General features: G+C 41.7%; 2 protein-coding genes and 1 non-coding gene across 3 annotated transcripts in view; 1 reads left to right on the forward strand and 2 right to left on the reverse strand.

Annotated features, from left to right (window-relative positions):
- LOC110984281 (5'-3' exoribonuclease 1-like) overlaps positions 1-9,288 on the reverse strand; it is a 45,118-nt gene extending 35,830 nt beyond the window's left edge. The window contains exons 1-8 of the mRNA XM_087147058.1: positions 9,112-9,288; positions 4,756-4,887; positions 3,998-4,306; positions 3,538-3,648; positions 2,753-2,926; positions 1,748-1,913; positions 1,184-1,251; positions 172-303 (exon numbers count right to left, since the gene is read on the reverse strand). Of these exons, the coding sequence (XP_087003184.1) occupies positions 172-303; positions 1,184-1,251; positions 1,748-1,913; positions 2,753-2,926; positions 3,538-3,648; positions 3,998-4,306; positions 4,756-4,887; positions 9,112-9,186 (1,167 nt within the window). The 5' untranslated portion in view covers positions 9,187-9,288. The remainder of the gene's footprint in view (positions 1-171; positions 304-1,183; positions 1,252-1,747; positions 1,914-2,752; positions 2,927-3,537; positions 3,649-3,997; positions 4,307-4,755; positions 4,888-9,111) is intronic.
- A 3,644-nt stretch (positions 9,289-12,932) lies between these two features.
- On the reverse strand, positions 12,933-13,006 carry Trnar-ucu (transfer RNA arginine (anticodon UCU)). The gene has a single exon. It is a non-coding gene; the product is annotated as a tRNA-Arg (tRNA).
- Positions 13,007-13,321: 315 nt separating this feature from the next.
- Positions 13,322-21,468, forward strand: LOC110984260 (uncharacterized). Its single transcript, XM_022244257.2, has 7 exons — positions 13,322-13,484; positions 14,563-14,706; positions 14,839-14,901; positions 15,284-15,363; positions 17,247-17,377; positions 18,283-18,349; positions 19,027-21,468. Exons 2-7 carry the CDS (start codon positions 14,633-14,635, stop codon positions 19,155-19,157), a joined length of 546 nt encoding a protein of 181 aa, XP_022099949.1. The 5' UTR covers positions 13,322-13,484; positions 14,563-14,632; the 3' UTR covers positions 19,158-21,468.
- Positions 21,469-21,827: the final 359 nt, after the last annotated feature.

A 21,827-nucleotide genomic window follows, 5' to 3' on the forward strand; every position in this document is an offset into this window, starting at 1 on the left:
TTGAACACAGCATTGCCAGCGAATTCAGCAAATATAAATGGACATTTTACAGTTTTAAAACTTGTTTTCCATATAACAGATTTCTGTCTTTGTATAGAAATACTCTTAAAGTTTCTCAGAGGCTTTTGCACTGAAACGAGAGTAAAACCGTGACAAAAGCTGTCTCTCTACCTTGGCAGCGCGTCTTTCTTTCTCCTTTTTTTTTTTGGCTTCTACCCGGCTGCTTTTCCAGGCTCTAATGTCCGTCTTCCCAGCAAAGAAGGAAAGGTCGGAAAATGTCTCCTCAAACTTCTCCCTGTCAAACTGAAACACAAAAACCACGGTTATGACATACATATAGTACAGGTTGAATGACAGTCATGGCATGGTTGGCAATGAAACGCAGGTTATCACATGGATCCTGTTGCAGCGCAAGTCAGGATACGGTTGACGTTGACACATGAGTCATGACATGGTTCATGATGTAGCAAACATCATGACATGGTTGAAGCTGAGAAAAAGGCCATGGCTTGGTTGAAGCTAGAACAAAGGCCACGGCATGACTGAAGCTGACACAAAGGCCACGGCATGGCTGAAGCTGACACAAAGGCCATGGCATGGTTGATGCTCACACAAAGGTCATGGCATGGCTGAAGCTGACACAAAGGCCATGGCATGGCTGAAGCTGACACAAAGGCCATGGCATGGCTAAAGCTGACACAAAGGCCATGGCATGGTTGATGCTGAAACATTAAAGGCCACGGCATGGCTGAAGCTGAAACAAAGGTCAAAGCATGGTTGATGCTGAAACAAAGGCCATGGTTTGGTTGATGCTGAAACAAAGGCCATGGCATGGCTGAAGCTGAAACAAAGGCCATGGCATGGTTGAAGCTGAAACAAAGGCCATGGCACGGTTGAAGCTGAAACAAAGGCCATGGCTTGGTTGATGCTGAAACAAAGGCCACAGCATGGCTGAAGTTGAATACAAGCCATGGCATGTTGACAATGAAATACAAGCGATGTAGAAGTCAAGACCTTCACGTTTTGACACTGCAACACAAGTTGTGACTTGGCTGAAGTTAAAGAATAGAAGTCGTAAAACTGTTGACATGGTAGGGCTCATAGCTCGATACCTTTGGGATAACCAACTCCATGAAAGCCACATCATTCCATTTGTATAAAAAAGAGAGAGGAGGGAACCAACCTTGGATAGATGGACCAGGTATTTCTCAAAACGGGGCAGGTTTAGTGTCCCGTGCTCATTGATATAACCTGCAAGAAAAAATCAACGTCACTATGTAACATTTTCAAGTCAAAATTCTATCAAATAAAGGCCAGCATTAAATCAGCATCAAGGTCCAAAAACTGCAAAATGGCCTCACTCATTAGCAGTTCTTTCTACTCTCATATCTCTGCATTGAAAGCTGAACAAACTTCTGACATTCAAAAGATCTGATTACGGAAAAAGTCTGGAAATTCCTATACCTGATGTTACTATTTAAGAAACAGAACAATAACATCAGTTTGATTAGAAGCTTTACGACAAGGTGTAGACACTAGTTTGCTGATTGAATATTAGGCATACGGCTATGGCTGAAAATAATATGTACGGCAATGGAAGTCCCTGGCTAGCGGCTGCAACAACTTCCCATAGAAGTGCGCATCACAGCTAGACGCAGCCAGCTGATATAGACATAGCCCTAACTTCCTCCGAACTTAACCATCCAAAACTTCCCCAGGAGCCAACTTGATAATTGCAGTGACGTACCACCAAGCGAGGGCAGGATCTCGATGTAGGCCTTGAACAGCATCGGCAGAGCATTGTGGGATATGTGCATATCAGGCAAGTGAGGGATGAAGTCGTTACCGACGAGATATCCCATGAGCACCCAGTCGTCGATGATGCATTCCACATCAAACCAGTCGATTTGCGGCTAAAGATCAAATTAACAGTTCAAACAAAAGTTTGGATTTTGTTGAAACCCACGCAAGCAAAAGAGACTGAAAGAAAACATACACATGCCTCAGCCTTAACGGAGATCAAACCTAGAATAATTGGAGTCAGAAGAGAAAAAAAGACCCAACACACCGACCTGGAACAGTGTCCGGCTGGGACAGCCTTATGGTTCTGTGATTGTTAGGAAAACTTAAACTGAGGGTGGAAGACGTTAGTGTGTCCCGACACTGTTCTTGGTCCCGATAACAATCGTCATACAATATGTGTGGTTCTCACTCCAACAGAACTAGACTGTGCGAGCTACATGTATATGCATACATACACATATACAATGAGGGGCTTTATTCCATTCTCAAAACAAAGACACTACGGAATTGTCCAGGTACGCAGCTGATCCACAGTTGGAAAGTGGGTGAACATGTAAAAAAAAATCAATGTGATTTTTTTCCAAACAAGGTCAAGTTTAAGTAACAGGTTTGTGAGGGGCTTAAATCTTGTTTCCATTATCTTGGTATGACATGTCCGCATTGTATTTATGCAAAATACCAAGTCTACATCCCATTTTTTGTTTTCAAGTGATTAGAAATCCCAAGTTATGTGCAATTTTTCCCAAAGCATTCATATTTTTTTAACAGATTCCTGTCCAGTGTCCAAATCTGAGAACTTTTTCCAATAGTAAAATGGTCATACACTAACAACAGCTGCTATACATGTAGGCATATTTGAATCTTGTAGGCATAATTGTGCAATCGTATATCTATATGACGACATGACTACCATTTTTATGTGTCTCTAGGAATTCTTTTTGGGTCTTACCTTGAGTGCACTGAACTCAATTTCCAGGTACTCCCTCATTAGAGACAAGTGCAAGAGGTGAAAGGTCGTCTCTTCTGGGGCTGTAGGTCGCTTCTGATTGGCAATCTTGCCGAATCGCACCTCCTCGCGGAGAAGGGAGAAGTGAGGTTCATGGGATATGAGGCCCAGTATGATCTGCGGCAGGGCATAACAGAAATCAAAATGATCCTAAAGGCTTTGACCGGTCATGATATGGCAGAACAAATGAGCTGTTTCATTGACATAAATTCAGTCTGAGAGTCATAGGGTGGGATTTTTCTATTCAACTCCATCACAAGTCTTTCAGAAGTTATTCAGTCCCAAAGTTGAGTCAGATGTCAATCAAACAAGCTGTGACAAGGGCACTAAGGCCTACTGTCATGGTGACAAGATCTTCTAAAACAGTACTTACATGTACAATGTACATGTAGATTTGTTGATTTAGAATGTAATACATAATTATTGTAACGGACGTCTGGCTGCCCAGGAAGTATCAATTACTGTCTGTTAACACGTTTACATGAACCGATACCGGTATGTACCTGATATTTTAAATCCTTTTGTATGGCTTTGTTAAAGAACTGATGGTAAGAATTTGTTGCGTCAAACTTTAACAGTGTTGACTTCTTTTTACAGTCAAGGGTCTCATCTCAACTCAATGGACCAGACTGAAGAAACTAAAGCTGGTCCATCAATGAAACAAAAGTTGGGAAACTCTCCCAAACCTACATTTTCTCTCTGAAGCTAGAACAAAAAAGGCAACCTACCAGGTCTGCATCTAGGCCGTAGAGGCAGTGTCTGGTGTTAGGGTCATAGTCCTTTCGAACTTTCTCTGAGCGTATGAAGTCCATAATCTTGTGTTCCCCTTCACCGGGAGTCTAATAGCAACAGAAATAATGACAAATCATCGATCCTCAATTGCCAACGAAACTGGTTTGTCAATATCCATTTATCAATAACACCTGATGGTCATATCGGTAAATCAGATCTGAGAGTTGCATCCCACACAGAAAAAAAATACATACCAATTCAATGCTCATGTGATGCCATGAACATTTGCAGTACAGAGTGCTGATTTAATTTTTATTAGGTCAGGTTGTGTGGGATTTGGGGAGCTTAGATTGGTTTCAGGTTGGTTTGGACTATTTAACCCAACTCGATACACAATACTAGTTCACTGCATGAATGGCTATTGCCCATACATGTATGTCCTGCATCGTTAAATACCTCGTGCCCTGAGAGGTAAACTGTCAGCCCTTGCCACATGGGATCCTTGGTCAGCTTCTGCCGCACAAAGTACTTCAGTTGCTCTTGGAGGCGCACCATGAAGGGCGTGCCGGGGGTGATGCAGTTGGAGTCAAAGCGCTTCTCGGCCGGCAGCGTTTCCCCCTTGGCCAGGGCCTGCCGCTCCCGCTCCTCCGCCTCCCTGGCTGAGCGGAACCGCCTCCCCCGCTGCTGGTTCATCTTGGCCCTGGGGGCCACGCCGTCCACCGCCATGAAGAACACCTTACGGGGCTTGATGATGCGAAACAGCACCTGCCCAGACAACCATCCATAATGGGTCTACAAATTTGCAATTTTGGCTTTTATACAAACCACCTCAAAACTCATCCAGCACAAATTGCGGACAAGTTTCAGTGAAAACATTCATTTCACCCACGAGCATGACAAGAGGCTCTGCATTTGTCCCCAATGTGTTATCCAATAAAACTCATCAGCAATTTAACAATAAAGGCTCCCACAACAGGTGGCCCCATAGGAAGTGGTGTTCAACATCCTAGTGAGAATGAGCATTGTACACGGGTGAACAACGCGGAATGTTCTTCTTGATACACACTGTGCAAGATCCCTTCTACAGCTCCCAACTCACACCACGTTCTGGGGAATGTAGCCTACATGTACATGTAAATGTGTATTTGGTCAGGGTACATGTAGATCACCTACTGCTACACTGAACCAACAGAATCAAACAGTCAAGCAGATACCTCAATGTAATGGAATATGGCCTCAAAGATTTGCTCTTCAGTGATGCGGAAGTGGACATCTTCATCATTGGGATGCGAGCACGGGTGGATGATACCATTCATGTCCAGGTAGAGATTATCAAATTCAGGAATCTGGGAGAGGGAATCAAAGTCAGATGGCTCACTTTCTTTCTTTTTCTCACATTTCCCTTAGCCTTGACTTTTATCAACTGCTTTAGTCTGGCAACCAGTAGGTCCTAATGTTAAAACCCATTTGGGGTAGCCATTAAAGTTTATAATCCTATCCCTCAAAAATGAAAGTTCAGGAAATGAGGGATGGCGACCAGATCAATTACATGTAAATGAGATTCATATGTAGACCTCTATCATGGGTCAGCCATCTTGCTTTTCTACCATTCAAAGTAATTTAACCAAACCGAGGCTGGAGTGAAAAAATAGGCTGTTTCCTTTTATCAATATGTGAAGTTGTATTACTGTTGCCAAAGGGCTACACAGGTACAAGACGAACACGGCAGCCTTCTGATAAAGGTCTATACATGTACCGGTACCTGTAGCTAGGGGCCAAAGGCACATTAGACTGGTTACTGTAATACATGTACAATGTTACAGCTGCCACCCACATACTGCGAGGCCAAGGGAATGAAATTTGTTTTGCATCCATTGCCAACATGCCAGCGAAGCACCTGCTTCATTATTAAAAAAAGAAGAAAAGACATTTTCAAAAACTCTCCAGTTTTTCTTGGTTTTCTTTTATTTTTAAATGCAATAAAAATCATAAAAATGCCAATAAAACGGGTGTACATGTAACTCCGCCTCCTGCATGTACAATGTACATGTATCTTCAATGCCACCACACATGTTGCAGAAGAAAGTCTCCCACGAACGTTGCATGTAGTCAGCTAACTGCAGCCGGCCTGGACTGGCCTGACATGCTAAAACTTACATGTACATGTAGGTCATACATGTACCGTACCTGTACTTCTAGAACTACTGAGTTTGTCATCTGCTTGGAGAGACAAACAGCGAAGCAGACAACGAACCCCATACTGTCGTTCTAACACTACCCTGGGAATGTACATGTATACATACATGTACATGTATGTACAGATACATGTATACGTGTACCGGTATATCAGGCAGACACCATCCAAACATGTGCAAACAAACAAGTTTGCAATCTACAATGTACAGTAACTGTTGAGAAAATTTGACGATTAACAGATGATGCAGCCATCAAAATTGTGCATCCAGCAATCTGATTGGCCAAGGTCAGGAAAGTCATGACAAGATGGCCAATGGCAAAATATTGAATAATGAAAACACATGTCGGTACGTGTGTGTCCCATATTTGACATTACAGTACATGCATGTGTACATGTACTGTACATGCTTGGACACAAAACATGAAATTTCATTGCACACTTTGTGTGCATTGCACACTATGCATATGTCGGGTTGATGGCCAACCACTGTTTATCGGCTCACCCATTTTCAGAAGGGGGGAATGAAATCTTGTTTTCACTGCTTGACCACCCTGTGTGTGTGTCTTCCTTGGCAGGTGTGTCATTTTCATCAGATGAGTAAGATGATGGTGTGTAAAAGCTCAGATTTTTTTTCAAGACGTAATTAGTCGCAGGTCTTACAGTAGAGGCACACGTCACAGCTCAGAGACCGTCCTTGTATGTATTTAGTGAAGTCCTTTTTGTTCAAGGACAAAATCAGTACCCGCAAACAGAGAATGTCCCTCTAAATAGGGACAATTTTAAAAATTTCTACCATTTGTTACTTCTGGAATTACAAGCAGGAGACTGCACTGAAACATAAATGGTAGGGAAAAGACGGTAAATGGAAAAGGAAGCCACACGGAACGACTTGCATCATATGCACATTATGTTCAGAAAGTGTACATGTACTTTGCGCATCCTGATCATAATATGATAAACATCATTCTACGTGGCTTTCTTTTCCATCTACCAGAAAAGGCTGCATCAAAACCAATTTTCTGAAAAATCAATTCTTTATGATACGGTAGTTAATGAAGTGACTAAGACATGGCACAAAGTTCACAAAACAACTTACAAATCTAAATATGAATGGAAAATACATGGAACGCTATGGGAGAAAAAATCAATAGTAAGATGTGGATATTTTTTACCTAAGCCCACTTGGGAAAAATGGGCAGCTGGTAAAGTCGGAGGTACATGTACAGTAGCCAGAGGTACAATAGTCAAAGCTAGCATATAATATTGAGTAAAGTACTTTCTGTTGCATGGATACGGACGAGCATCATACCATTGCTATAGAAGGGTCAGTTGTGACTTGCAGTAAAATCATTTAGGAAGCTTTTGAACCGCAAAAGGAAAATGAGATGAGAAAGCGATCCTTTGTATACCAGAAGGATGAATGAGTAGACATTTACATGTAACTGCTTTACTAAATATTATATGCTACCTCAAGCTACAAGTGCCTCTGACAACCTCCAGCTACCTCAAACTTTTATCTACTGTTGAAAATATGTTCCCTTTTAAGCAGGCATTCTCTCTTTCAGGGGACTGGTTTTGTCCCCAAATAAAGGGACTTCTCTGAATAAAAAGACAGTCCCCATTTTGTGATGCACGCCTCTACTGTCTCAAAACAATTGGTCAGAAGATTTAAAGACACGAAAGAGATAGGGCATAGGCCCTATACAGTACGTAGGCTGCATCAGTTTGACAGGCATTGTGGGAAGGAAAAAGGAGCAGACATGGCCCTTTTTTCCTTCCCACAATGCCTTTCTACCATCGTGCAAAATCGCCCATGCAGTATTCGCGATAAGGCTAATGGCCTAGCCAGTCATTGTGGTGTTAGTGTTACAAACCCAACCCATAAAAGATCATATGCCCCAGACGCCCTCTGCTGGACATCATGCACATTACGTCATGCACATTACGCATGATGTAAGCAGGGTGTGACGCTGTTATTGATTCTCTTTAGAACAAAATATCAGAACTTAATTCATTTGTTTTTGTTGTACCGGGCTAAATGTTAGCCGATTTACTGTTTTCCCAAGTAAGTTAAAGTCTTTAAGGTAAGCACTGCAAATTCTATGTACATGTACATGTATTGCTGGAGGATAACTTCACAGTATATATTTATTTATGTAAATGCTTTCCCTGTACAAGTACAGTGACTTCAAGAGTTTTGCGACCATGATTTAATTAACCTGTAAAATACAAAACGACTGTTCCAGAACAACTGATAGTTTATTGGACTCTTTGACTGTTACAAATTGAACCTTGTTGATGTCGGTTTTACGGCAGTTTATAGTGTGTACAATTTCCCACCAGAATAATATCAATTATAAATCTTAGGTCATCCAGCTCGACTGCTTTAATGTATGAAGATTTATTTAAATAATTCATCATTCAATTTACTGTGACCGGATACAACATCCATTAGCCTAGTTCAGCACCAACTTGTGGTTCATTTAACAGATAAAGTCGAGCTAGATGACCTAAAACATGTAAAAGGCTTTAAATTACTCAGGAAAAACAGTAAATCGGCTAACGTTTAGCCCGGTACAACAAATAAATAGACCATATTCGCGGCATCCCCAATTTCAGTCGTATTCCCCAATGTAGGGGATTTATTTGAAACCCTTAAATTCGAAGAACCCGACTTAATTCTACGATTTCATTCCAACCCCCAAAATCACCTGGTACTATCCCATTACGGGTTTCAAATTTATACTGCACATTCTGGAATACGACTGAAATTGGGGACACCGCGAATACTGTCTATTAAGTCCTGATATTTCTTTCCAAAGACAATTTGTGACAGCGTCATGCCCCGCTTGCATTGTGCATAATGTGTGCGACGTAATGTGCGTGGCATGTCCAGCAGTGGGCATAACTAATCAAATTCAAAACACCCTAGCCATGCTAGCGCCTGTTCTTCAACTGCAAGTCTTTGATCTCATTACCCCCAGAACTGTGGGGTCCGATGTCTGCTCTTCATGGGAGAGGAGTGGACGTTGAACCCTACAGTCCCGGGGGTATGATCTTATTTGATCATCATGATCGTGTTGACCATGGCTGTGGTTGACGTGTGCTTTTAATTCTTTTAATCTGTTTTGTCTGATTTTATATATGAGAAGGGTAGGCATTACTGTACACTGATTTTCACTATTGTAACTGCACCAATAGTACCGCACTGGTCTACGTCAATAACCAGACATTATGAATATGAATTATGATGCAACACGCAGTTGAGGGCCTGCCGGTAACGTTACTTTCACATAGTGAAGTTATACAACACGTCGCTTTTTTTTTTTAGTTGACAAAATTTTAGTTGATGACCTCCCAACATACACATTACCTGATTCTCCTTGACTACTTCACTCAAGCACGGATACCGCTCGCTGATCCAGCGATAAAACTTAGGAACACCCATTTTGTGAACTGAAATTTGAAAACAATTGTCCTTTCTTACTGAAGCAACGTTGGTGAGGGACTTTTCAGCGATGAGCAACACACGTATATGTACGTACGTACGTACGCAAGGCAAACAGATTGCACATGTCATGTGTTATGACATTCCGCTGGTGTCCAGCACTGGTATTATTTTTACAAATTCTGAGCGGGAAACCATGAAAGCGTTGATAATTATTGAGGGCGCTATGAAAAAAATCACTCGTCCACCATATACCAAGCCGGTTATTTTTTTAATGTTTGACCACGAATCCGAATCACGAGTCCCTGGGCCACTCGCATCCTCTCTCATGGTTTCAAGCGCAAAATGAATACATGAATTGCAAAATTCAGTTTTAGCAGTGGATTATCCTAAACTTTCTGGTTTGAAGGATACTATATGCTTCCAAGACCTTTGAGGAGGGCAGCTTCTGTCAACCTTGATGCTCTTTAATAGGGTTGCCAACTACCATGGCATGATGATGATCTAAGCTCAGGACACCTCCTCAGTGTTTCAGTATTAGTTGGCGATTGAATGTGCATCGGTGCAAAACCCTACACACCTGCCAGAAATTACTGACTAAACTATGAAACCTGGGAAGGGACAGGAGGATTTTTTTGGATTTACAAATTTGTTGGCACGAATTGTTATTTCGTTGATATCGCTGCCAATTGATTAATTCTCAGTTTAATCAAAATAATAATACAACCGTAAATTCTAATTGATAAAGTTTCTAAGGTCCTTACTACGGACGGGATGGCAAACTTACAGACCAGTAGCGTATTGTCCAGCTTTTAGTGTCAGGGAGCGAATGCGGATTTTGGGCTTATTTGACGTAATATTAATTGGGGGGGTGAGAAATAATGTCAAAAGCTTTACTCATAGTCCCGCAATCTTAGCTTTTATATCACGGTGTTGCTTTCTTAGTGTTTGGGAGCGAATATTTGATACATAGCCTAAATATTAAAATAAAAACTGGATTAAAAAAATGAAAATAAAAGTGAGAAAATCTTCGAGGGGGACGCTTGTCTTGATTGAAAAAGAACGATGTTAGCACAGACAATTGTACAGTTGATTTACAAAATGTATATTCGCCCACTGATTTCTAGAGTTTGGAAGAGCTGACTGGCCGGTCCTCATCTATAATGGGTCATTCCCCAAATGTGAGCATGTACATATATTGAGAGCTAATTCAGAGACGAGTGCTTCAGTTAATAGATAGTCATAGTATCCTTGCATACTCGGACCAAGTTCCTTAACAAGTTCTCTGAATAAGCTTGCTTCTTGGCGTAAATAGTTGACTTTGCGTCTAGTTCGCATCAAGTTACCGCTGGACGTAATCTTACCACTTCTGGTTTTTTTGGGTTTTTTTTTTACATATTCCTTTAAGCCGAACACAGAGATTATAAGCAAACAGTGTTGTCGACAATTCCCATACCTAAAAAAAGAAGAAAAACGAGTGTGTCCTTTAACAAAAATTTTATTCAATGATTTAACATTTGGGTGCTTTTGCCCGTCTCGACGTAACCCTTTTCCTTCGACATGCCATTCCTTCCAACACGTACAACTAGACTCATCGCTCTCAATGCATTGCTGATTACGTCTCTCTGTTCTCTTGAGATCTCAACTGCAGCGACGATTCGGGTACGTAGGTCGTTGATATCTTGGGGTGGCGACTTGTAAACTTAATTGGTTCTTAAGATTGATCCCCACAAAAGAAATCACACGGGGTGAGGTCAGGGGACCTTGGTTGACACTCAGTCTCATGGTTAATCGCAATTACTCTCCTGTTGAACAACTCTTGTAGCCTTTCCCTTACGATGATCCGACGATGAGCTGGAGCTCAATCCTCAGGGCCCACCATAAGCGGCGAAACATTCCACCGTGGTGTTCAAAGTGTTGCTGTAAGTGCGGTACAATTTCGTCGTCGGTAATCTCAAGGTAACGTTCACCATCGAGATTGCCATGAAAGAAACAGGTCCAATGACGGTGTCAACTCCACACAGACCTATCCAAAGAGAAATCTTCTCTCGGCTCATTTTCACATCAAAACTGAAGTTGGGTGGGGTATGCATCGGAGCGTATTCGCAGACATTCTGGTTATTGACTTGGCCATTCATGAAAAACGCTGCTTCATCCGTAATCACACGGTGCTCCAAGAATCTGGGGTGGATGCCGGTCAAGGAACAACTGGCAAAATCTTAGTCGGGCAATGGTGTGTATCATCAAGGAGTTCGTGTCGCCTGTGCATCTTGTAAGGGTACCATTGGACGTCCAATAACAAGGTTGTGGGGAATTAAAAGAATGGCGAAATTCCTAGCCCATTTCTCCTTGCAGACACATATGGGTCTTCCAGCGACTCACGGTCAGCCCTGATGTTCGCATCTGAACTTGCCGTTCTTTGTTGGCCTGAGCGACCCTTGTCGAGATTTTTAGTGAATGCTATTTTTTTTATTTGAACTTTGCATCAAAAATGCCGAGCTGAGATAAAAAGTCGCTGCTGCCGAGGCTTGCGCTTAACCAAATTAGATAAAAGACTGCTCACAACCTACCGAGCTTATAAATTGAAATGTTACCGTCAAATTGCAGACAAGGTAGCTTGGACTCGGCTATGTGGACACGTCGGCTGTGAGGAGCAAACGCCGCCGAACCAGTTTCCAAAGCCCATGCAGCCGTGAAGGACGAAACTTCGACGTACGTAGGAAGGACTTCATTGCCTCAGAGCAGTCGACACTGAGTGGAGAGGGAGAGTGGAGGCTGTGTTGTTGTTTTGTTTTAATGGCGCTTTCAGCAACTCAGGCTATTTGCGCCAATAACTGTACGTTTATTCATACACTTTATTAATCAGCATCACATTACGGAGTTAGGAAGAAGGTCCAGTTTTAGAGGCAGGAGGAAACCAGAGTGCCTGGAGAAAACCTGCGAGAGCGAGTATGGACTGGAAACCAAATGCACTTAAAGCCTGGGCCAATCAAGCTGGGACTCGAACCCGGGCCTCATTGGAGCAAAGCGGGGAAAGAACCGCTACGCTAACCCGCTCCCCCGTGAGGCTGTGTTGTCAGAGTCCACGCCACGCCTTTTATGAACACGATACGCGCCAACTTAAGGGTTACAGAGAATCCGCCCCGAGCTGAAGTGCACCCTCACCGGCGAACGAAAGAACGCAAGATCATAACTATACACAGCCTGACCAAGAAATGAGACGGAGGGGTACCCCCCCAACATGTCCAATCGCTATACACACTCTGGACTATTGTTACCGAACACATACCCCCCCCCCAGATGTCTGAAAAGAATTCCTCCGATTCTAGTGAAACAATGATTAACAAAGCAGAGGGGGGGTTCTTTCCGTCTCATATCTTGCTTCATATGTTTCCAATTGTTAATGAGTGTGAAATGAAGCATGCTCAGGATTGCATAATTTGGAGGCCCGACAGAAACCCTGCACTAGGCAGACAAGGCTCTTTACGAAAACATCTATCTGGTGCAAGACCAGTTCTGACATGGGTGATTGAACTGCTTCGTGCTCAGTCATCCGTGTGACAGTAAATTGGATTTGTTAAAGAAAGAGGACACGCCTTAGTTAAATATTAGCCATGCCCAAGATATTAACGAATTAATTTCGGTTTACTAAAGAAAAAAAACAAATAAAGACTTGCACATTTTTCATTTAGTCCTGTGCCCATACATTCAAAATATATTTTTCAATATCTTTGGAACAAAAAATTCATCCCCGGTGGGACTCGAACCCACAACCTTTGAATTAGAAGTCCAACGCGCTAATCCATTGCGCCACGGGGATGTGGACAATCACATGGGTAAATTTTAACCTTTATATAGTATGTGTTAATATATTTGGCAAAATTGTGATTTCTTAAACTCAATATTATGTAGTTGGTGTTTGCAGTTACTTAAAATAAAGCATATCATGCTTAAATTTTCAGATAAAAAAAAGAGTCTGCGATAACACACGTTCCTCCGTAAAGAGAGAAACACAGCTCGTACAACCTCCTTTTCGTGTTTACTGCGCCTCTTGTAAAAACACAAGATTAAATCAACTCTGGGAACAAGGACAGCCTGTAGTTCTGGTGACGTGACGTCATTATAACGCTGTGCTATACACTATATAGTACACTGCTGTTGCATTGCAGTGCACTTGCAGGCAAATGGTCGATTCCCCAGTGTTTTGTTCGTCATCCAAACCTTTGTCGTACCTGTTTCTTACTGTTCACGAGTCTTGACATAATGTCGGCTTTTCTGAAAATAATTCCCTTTTGTTGGTAAGTTCACTTCCATGTACCAGAAAGTTTAGTGATTTTAGGCCATTGTAAACTAGGCCTAAGCCTTATCTCGAGCTCCTACTTGTCATGCTCGTCCTAGGCCCCGAAGCCTAATCGCAAATAGGCCAACTGCATGGGTGATTTTGCACAATGGTAGAAAGGCATTGTGGGAAGGAAAATAGACCAATGTTTGCTCCTTTTTCCTTCCCACAATGCCTTTCTACCATTGTGCAAAATCACTCATGCGGTGTAAAGTCCTTCATTTTTAACTTTGCCGTTGCTGTTGTTACGGCAGCGGTAACGCATCTCCCATTTTCTATCATTACGGCACTGCAACTGTGCAAGCGTACCAACTTAAGCGCAGATTTTGAACTTTATTTCCTTTTAAAAGAAATCCTCCAAAGCCTCCGATGAGAAAAGAAGAAAGATTCCTGCTTAGGCCCTAGGCCTATACAATTACTTAGAAATCAACATAAAAAAATGGTCAATGGTATAAAACATAAAATTTAGGCGAAAAAAAATAAAATGGTCCAAGCGGGGATTCAAACTCACGCACCAGTGGTTCTAAACCTTCCACCTTGACCACTCGGCAAAAAGCGTTCAGCGATCCAAGTAATGTTAAAATATATAAACCGTCATGATGATCAGCTACATTGTACGTCATCGCACTTGCACAGTTCAGTGCCGTAACAATAGAAAATGGGAGATGCGTTACAGCTGCCGTAACAATAGCCACTTTGTTTTAACTTAGGGCCTAAATTACAATTATCACCCACACCCTTTGTCCATAGGGCCCATAGAAAAGAGAAAGGACTAGGGAAGACAGATTTAGCCTACCGTCTCCCACATGCACACTGTACCGGCTCATCAGTATGGTGTGCCCCGGACTGTGCACTGTGCATGCCGCATTGCTTTCATGGCCATGCATAGCGCTGGTTCAGTGGTTTGGGTGGCTGTCGCAACAGGTCAGAGGATTTGGAATGACAAGGAATGGTAACGGTATTAATGTTGGAGAGAGATGCAAAGATATTCTTGATATAATGTCTCCTGATTCCTTTCTTCCACCATCTACACGTAGACTGTTCTTTGCAGTGTTCCTGTATCCATAGGCTGCTGTAAAGCTATTCTTCTGTCAGCCAGACGTCATCATGTGGTGGTACAGCTTCTCCCACGTTGTCTTCCACTTCATCCGTTGGTTTCCCAAGAGCAACCGAATGAAAATGTAAGTTTATAGTTATAGCCCCACCCAAAAAGGCTGGCACCTAACGTGAGCCTGTCATGATAAATATTGAGCAGCTTTCTAGCATTTGTCAAGTTTACAGGACTTTCTTCTCTTTTTTCTCCCACCGAACAGCCGAGTCATCATCGTCTTATTTGCCTTTGCGTTACTTTTCCCTCAGTTCTTTGTGCTGACAAGGTAAGAGTATTTTCCCATTTTTCTTTTGATTCATGACATTTTCTTAACGCTGGTACACGGTGAACCATTTCCTGTGGTACTTACATGTACATGTAATTTGTTTTTAGAAGATGTCAAATTAAGCCACAACTTTCAATCAGGCGGCCTATGGGAGACTTTGAGATGCTTAGTAGCGACAAACAAACCAGTATGCTCAGTGCTTGTCCGAGAGCTTGTGAAAAAACCTTATAAGCTTACTCGGGTGGGACTCAAACCCACGACCTCCTGCACTGAGCATACAGTGCTTATTAATATACGTTGGGTAAGGGCAAAAACCTGTTATATATAATTAACACTGTTGTTGTTTTAAAATGTCACTTGTGGACTCCTTGTCTTATTTCAGGGAACACTCATCACGCTACTGTGGCCAACATTTGTTTGATCAACTCATTGTGTCCATTGTTTTCACATTTTGTATGATAGGTGAGTAGTTGATAACCTCAAACACACAGGTGCACGGGCGGGTCCAACTTGATTGCATTTTCTCTTAGCCATGTCAGCATGCTCAGTTAACATACTTCGCACCTTTCCGATTTGATTGGTGAACTGGAACACAGCATCAGTGTGAACTGAGAGGTGTGCATGGGTAACTTGGACTGATTTGATTGTACACCGGGCAACATGATTTCATCAAATTTTTTAAAAACCAAGGGTTTCACTAGTGCTAATTTCACTGGAAAGGTGTGTGACTAACATGCCAATTCCACTGAAGATGTTGCTTATGTTAACCACAGAGTAGGGCTTGAATTTTAACTTTTGGGGGCAATGTCACTTTTGCCTTAAGAAATGGGACATGTTCAGGGACACCGCAGCAAATGACAAGGACAACAAGGCCAAACTTTCTACAAAAGAAGGGCACTGAGGCCAAGGTGTAAAATATTCTGCAAAACGAGTTACGAAACTGGAAAAAGATAAATTGTGTTTTATTTGAGCTATCCTGATTGAATATTATATAACCCATGACAAAACATCATATTACAGGAAGGAATAGGCACATTTTCTGACAAAGGATTTCTTAATTAAGAGAAAATTAATTCATAAAAAAAAATCCAGTAAACTGCACTATAGAGTATGTTTTGTTTCTATTTTGATGCATCTTTTTTGACTGCATAGCGTGAGCTTACCAACATACACGTACATGTACATGTAACCCCCTGTGCGGTAAAGTTGGCCAACCCATCATGTCAAGGAATAATCAGTTACGCACATGTAGTTGAGTCTGCTGCGTGCGTGCATACGCGATTTGAAACTTGGGGGACAAAAGACCTAGCCATAGCTGCAGGGGCCTGTTTTGGACGCTGCTCAAGCCCATGTACGCATGTGCCAGCCAGGTCGTTGCACATTATGCCCAATTTGCCGGGCTAGGCTGGCTGGTCCCAAATACATGTACAGTTATGTATTGTAAATTGAAGCCAATGATGCAGGCAAGCCTCATGCAATACGGTGCTGCAGTGCGGTGTGCTGGGTCTGCCAGCTTGGCTGCCCTGGCCATGCACCCATGTGGCAGGAAGACGATCGTGTACCGGTAGACGGCAGCACGTGAATGTGAAGTTGGAAACTCACAGGAAATTTAGGGTATTTTTTCAGGGCACCAGTGCCAGGAAGAATAAGGCACACAAAGTGGAAATTTTCAGGGCACTGCAGCCAATTGTAGGGGCACCGACCGCCATGGCCGCGGTAACCGTGGTGATAGAGCTATTAAACACAGTGAACCAAAGAAGTTCACACGTTTCAGATGGCCGTCACGTAACTGGTTAATAGCATCGTGGTAGTGGGATGGTAGTATTCATGTAGTTTGTTTTCATATCATTCTGAATATTAACATGAATATAGGTAATAATATGAGGGTTCCTCATAAACAGCAAATGCTTATGGGTCATTCCATGAGGTTGGGGCACAGTTTGTGACTGTCAATTATTATATGGGTTCCGTAAAATTGAACAGCTATTTCCCTGAATGTGGACTCCAAATTGACATCGTTATACATCTTGCAAGGCTAAATACAGGGGTGTGTTTTATTTTTACAGAGTAAATGACTTCCTGTACAGGTCATGACGGACAGTAAAAGTTACCCATGTAACAAGGACACCATGACAAATTGTGTCCCAACCTCTTGGAATGACCCTTATACAAGATCAACGAGAGTATGAAAAAGTAACCAGATACCAGTATGTGTGTACATTACGTTATGGATGCTGATGGTGACATGCAGGTCAGGGGTCCAGTGAACTGATCAGAGTATGCAAATCCCCATTTTACCATCTGTTAGTTGATTCTGCCTCCATGTCACTCTTTCTTCCTCCCAGGTTTTACCATCATATTCTCGATGATGGACCCTGTCCCGTTTGAGGTGAAGGTGGTGTTTCATATCTTTGGTGGGATCTGTTTCATTTTTGGCACAGTGCTGACAGTCTTCACGGCTCTGGCAATTGAATGTGTAAGTTTGTTTTTGGGGGTGGGCTGCTCGGGTGAGGGGGGGTTTCCACTAGGCAATAGGGCCTGGGAACCACATCAGACTAGAGTATAGCACTCACTTGATGGGGGACATCCATGGTCGAGTTTTCACACATTCTGGGCAAGTTTAAATGACAACTATTTGCTAGCCGCTGGTTAATTTTGCCTGGTACTCAGGATATACTTTATGCATAGGTTATCCGCCAAAAAATTGACCAGTTGTTGACAAATAGTTGTTGCTTGAGCTTGCCCTCTGCTGTATGTGATGAGAGCAGGTGTTTTTTGGAGGCATTGTGGCATATGTGTAATCTTTCGTATGTCTTCCGCACATATTTTAAATAACAGTGTTTAGGGATGGGGCAAACTGCATCTTTCAAGAACACAAGACTTGAAACATTATCCCAGTATGTATTTTACTCTTTTGGTACTTTTTTGCAAATGGCTTTTTTGACAATATTTGAACAATCATAGGCCGTGTCCGAAACGGGCTTCCAGAGCTATGGCTAGGTCTATTGTCTACGCGTCTCCACGCATTTCCAATGGAGCGAAGACCTCGACCTAGCTCTAGACAAGAGATTCGGATGCAGCCATAGCTTGACAATGTAATGCCCAACTGAGGTATTACCCAGAGTCTCGGATGGCTCAAAGAAAAGCAATCTGTGCACACTGTACAGTTATTGATCCCTGCTCAGTGGCCGTCGTATTAAAATTACATTCTTTTATGCCGAGATAACTTGCCTACTGTGACCTGCTCTGTGAGAAACAGTCATAGGTCGCCAGAGGCACTTTTGAGCTACAGACATATACATCTATACATGTATATCATCCTTATTCTTCTCAGTTACGTAACTTTAGTCATTGTTTTCACACCCCTACCTACACACGCAGCAAACCAATACTGTGGAACTGTACTACATGTCCCTGTCATCGGTTGTGCTATGTCTGTTATCCATGGGTAAGTTCTGGAACATCAGTTCTGAAACTTTGCTCTGATTTTCTTTGCAAATAGGTGTTATTGTCTGTAATAGTTCATTGTAGAAATGTAGATGTGCTCTAACTTCTTTGCATACAGGTGTTATTGTCTGTAATAGTTCATTGTAGAAATGTAAATGTGCTCTGATTTTCTTTGCAAACAGGTGTTATTGTCTGTAATAGTTCATTGTAGAAATGTAAATGTGCTCTAACTTCTTTGCATACAGGTGTTATTGTCTGTAATAGTTCATTGTAGAAGTGTACATGTGTTGCCTTGTGTATATTTTTGTCAGTCTTTCATGGTTACTTATTTTTAACCTTACCATTTTCATACTTAAAAGTGATAGACTGTATTCATGTGTCAGCCATTTTTAATTGAAAATGAGGTAAAGCATCCCAATTTCGGAACCCGAAAGTGAAAAAAAACATGAAAATAAAAGTTCAATACAAATTCATCCCATATTTTGTTCAGAATAATTAACAATTTGTGATATATTATGTCTAATTTTTGGAACCCACATTAAAAAAAATAGTCTGGCACCAGCCCATTGAACAGATTACATCAAATATGATAGAATCAGGGAATAGGAGCATACGGCTTCCTTATGAATAGGTCTACTGTTACGCGCTCAAGAATGTTTTTGTATTTTTCACCCACAGTGTTCTTTGTTTTGATGATTCCATTCTGGTTGATCAACCATTTCTTTCCCAATGCTGTCCTGGATCGCAAGGGTCGAACTGGTCTGTGCTACGAGCCCACCCAGTGTTGCTCCTGTCTCTGGCATATCTGAAGTGCCAGCAATGAACAAGTCACATCTCTCCGAATACCACCAAGTCATCAACTAACTTTAAAGGGTTCATCCAGTGAAGTTCTGTTAGACCCTTTATTGTGGGGCTCTGTGCTATACCTCAGTGCATGAATATTATCTGACATCCATTTGGGGTTTAGTGTATAAAAAGTACTTTTTCTTGAACATTGAAAATATCCATGGTTTGCTGGTCAACTGAAGGCTGTCTTGCCATGATGTCAGTCATTTTACTTGAATTGATGCCTTGTTGGGGACCTTTCAGCTCCAGGCTTCTTTCTAATCAGAGAGATTTGATTATTGTCAAAGAGTAGAGTGTACAGGTATATTTTCTTAAAATGTAGATTTCACTTTACATTATCATGATTGGGTGCAGGTGTACATAGTGATGTGTGGCATGATATGTGTTCCTGTACATTTATCAGTAATTGTAACTGCCCGTGTAGTCACTGTTTTTCTTTCAGGTACAGCGATGCACATTTGTTGTGGAACCCTTGAGTCAAGTTGCTGCTGGCAGATCTGTTCAGTACAATGTTTGACCAACACGCACCACCTTACATACCTAGTGTTAACTTGTGAACAAAAGATGTCCAAACCATACAGCAAGGGAAGACATTCTGTGGATTTACCCATTTTCTCTGAAAAAGAAGATTAGAGGCATTTTGGGATTAGGGTTATATTTCGTATTAAAAAAGGAAGTACAGTCGAGGAAACATGTTACCAAAAAAAAAAAATCTGAAATCTTGTTCCCAGTTCAAAAACAATTAATATTTTCATTGTGTTTTCTTAATGCACAAAAACAAGGACTATCCACACGAGGTTACGGTATGCAACGTTCTTATGTGTGTGTGTGTTCGCAAGAACCAACATGTGTTTGTGAGACTGGCATTAATACCTCAGACAGTCTCCCCATGCAACAACGTGCAACGTGACCGTGTATTAACATTTGATAATGCCCCCTGAGAAGTGATAATGCCCCCTGAGAAGTGATAATGCCCGCGTTGTGAAACACGCTCTGGCACCTGGATATGAGACAGTTTACTCCATCCCTATTGGTCATGAGTCTGCATGCGACGCTACACAGAGAACGTGCCAAGTGCGCACCAAGTACAAGGAGATTCCATTGGACAACTTTTAAAAGGAATATACCATAAAATGGACGAGGTGCTCGAGAAAATGAAAGAAAATTTTAGAATAAAATCGTTGGAAATCCGTCACATGTTGACTTCTTTTGACTCTCTAGCTTTATAGCCATGTACATGTATGTACCGTAGCTGCAACCAGCCTTTGCCTGGGCAAGAACGTCTGAACATGGTCTGAAACAAGCGCTTAACTGTAGATTATGTGGCAAGGGAGGACCAGCTCACAGGAGCCAAGAAAATAAAATGTGCGTGATGCACTGTTCTGATACATTTCGAAGAGGCCTTCACAGTTTCACAGCTAACGCAGTGGCAAGCAATTGTTGGTGTGTTCAATTCTCCATTAAAGCTGCTGCCAACCGGTGAATAGTCCAGACATAGTCTGCCATGACTTGAAGCACTCTCTCACTGACACAGAAGACACAGGATGGATGGTGGGAAGTTTTCCAGTGTGGCCTGTGGTAAACATGCCCAATACACCAAGTGTCCACCAAACAGGACTATTGTTGCTTGCAAAGCACAGTTGTCATCAATTGTTCCTGCACAGAACAGAATAACAGACATTATGTCCACTTTTGTTTCACATTTTGAGAGATTTGGCTCTAAACAAAAGTTCTTTACTTTGTGAGCAAACGTTCAGTTCTTCGGAACATTAGGAAAAATTTCATTTGTGGGGGAGAAAATTATTTCTCAAATGAATGTTTTTTTTCTGTGTGAGTAAAATTGGCATTTATTGGATTTTTTCTTCTGAACTTATCAAGTACACCCACCGTTCACACATACATGTTTGATCAACATAATTGAAATAAGCAGTGTATATCTATTACTAAATGAGTCGATCAAACTCATTGACGGACTTGGGTCCATGATCAGTTAAATACGAGGTCGATGCATCGGAGGGTTTTAATCCAGCCCTTGCTGGCAGGTCGTCAGGATAGTGTAATTGAAATTCAAATAGTTCTAAAATATTGATTTATGAGTTGCTTGTGGACAGTGGAAATTTATCTTTGTATATTTTGTAAGCAGTGTATAAATTGAATCAGAGTGTGTGTACATCTTTATTTTAACCAGCTTGATCTTTTCTGATCTTAAAGTAAATTTGAATTGTCTGATTTCACTAAAGTGTGTCCGTCCATTAAAATACTCTGCACCTAGAATTATCACACATCGCAGTATACATGTATTTTGTGTCTTGTGAAAATTTGATTGAGCTTTTCACAAAAAGCTCTTACTGTAACAGTGCAGTGATCAAAGCCAGAGAGAAACGTCTTTGTTGCTGTTGATGAAACTATCATTACGTGAAATTCAGAATTCTTTTCATTCAAAAGAAAACAGATTGATCAGAAGCAATGCCATGCCTCATGTCACCGGGAGCACCATTCATAAGGAACATGGCAGCAATAAACTGCATTCATCTCCCCCACCGACTTGAAGACTGGTACAGTACATACTTTTGGTGAAAGTAGAGCAAATTTGATGTCGCAAAACATTTTTTATAAGATTTGCTCAAGTCAAA

The sequence above is a fragment of the Acanthaster planci genome, linkage group LG16, assembly GCF_054643075.1.
Source record: "Acanthaster planci isolate LZ-2023a linkage group LG16, COTS_SCS, whole genome shotgun sequence".
Classification (NCBI taxonomy): Eukaryota; Metazoa; Echinodermata; class Asteroidea; order Valvatida; family Acanthasteridae; genus Acanthaster; species Acanthaster planci.

Excerpts from the sequence above, each read along its gene's own strand:
- LOC110984260 (XM_022244257.2), top strand. The coding sequence starts at position 14,633 with ATGTGGTGGTACAGCTTCTCCCACGTTGTCTTCCACTTCATCCGTTGG. Across the intron at positions 14,902-15,283 it reads CAGTTCTTTGTGCTGACAAG|GGAACACTCATCACGCTACT; the intron begins GTAAGAGTATTT and ends GTCTTATTTCAG. Across the intron at positions 17,378-18,282 it reads CGGCTCTGGCAATTGAATGT|CAAACCAATACTGTGGAACT; the intron begins GTAAGTTTGTTT and ends CTACACACGCAG.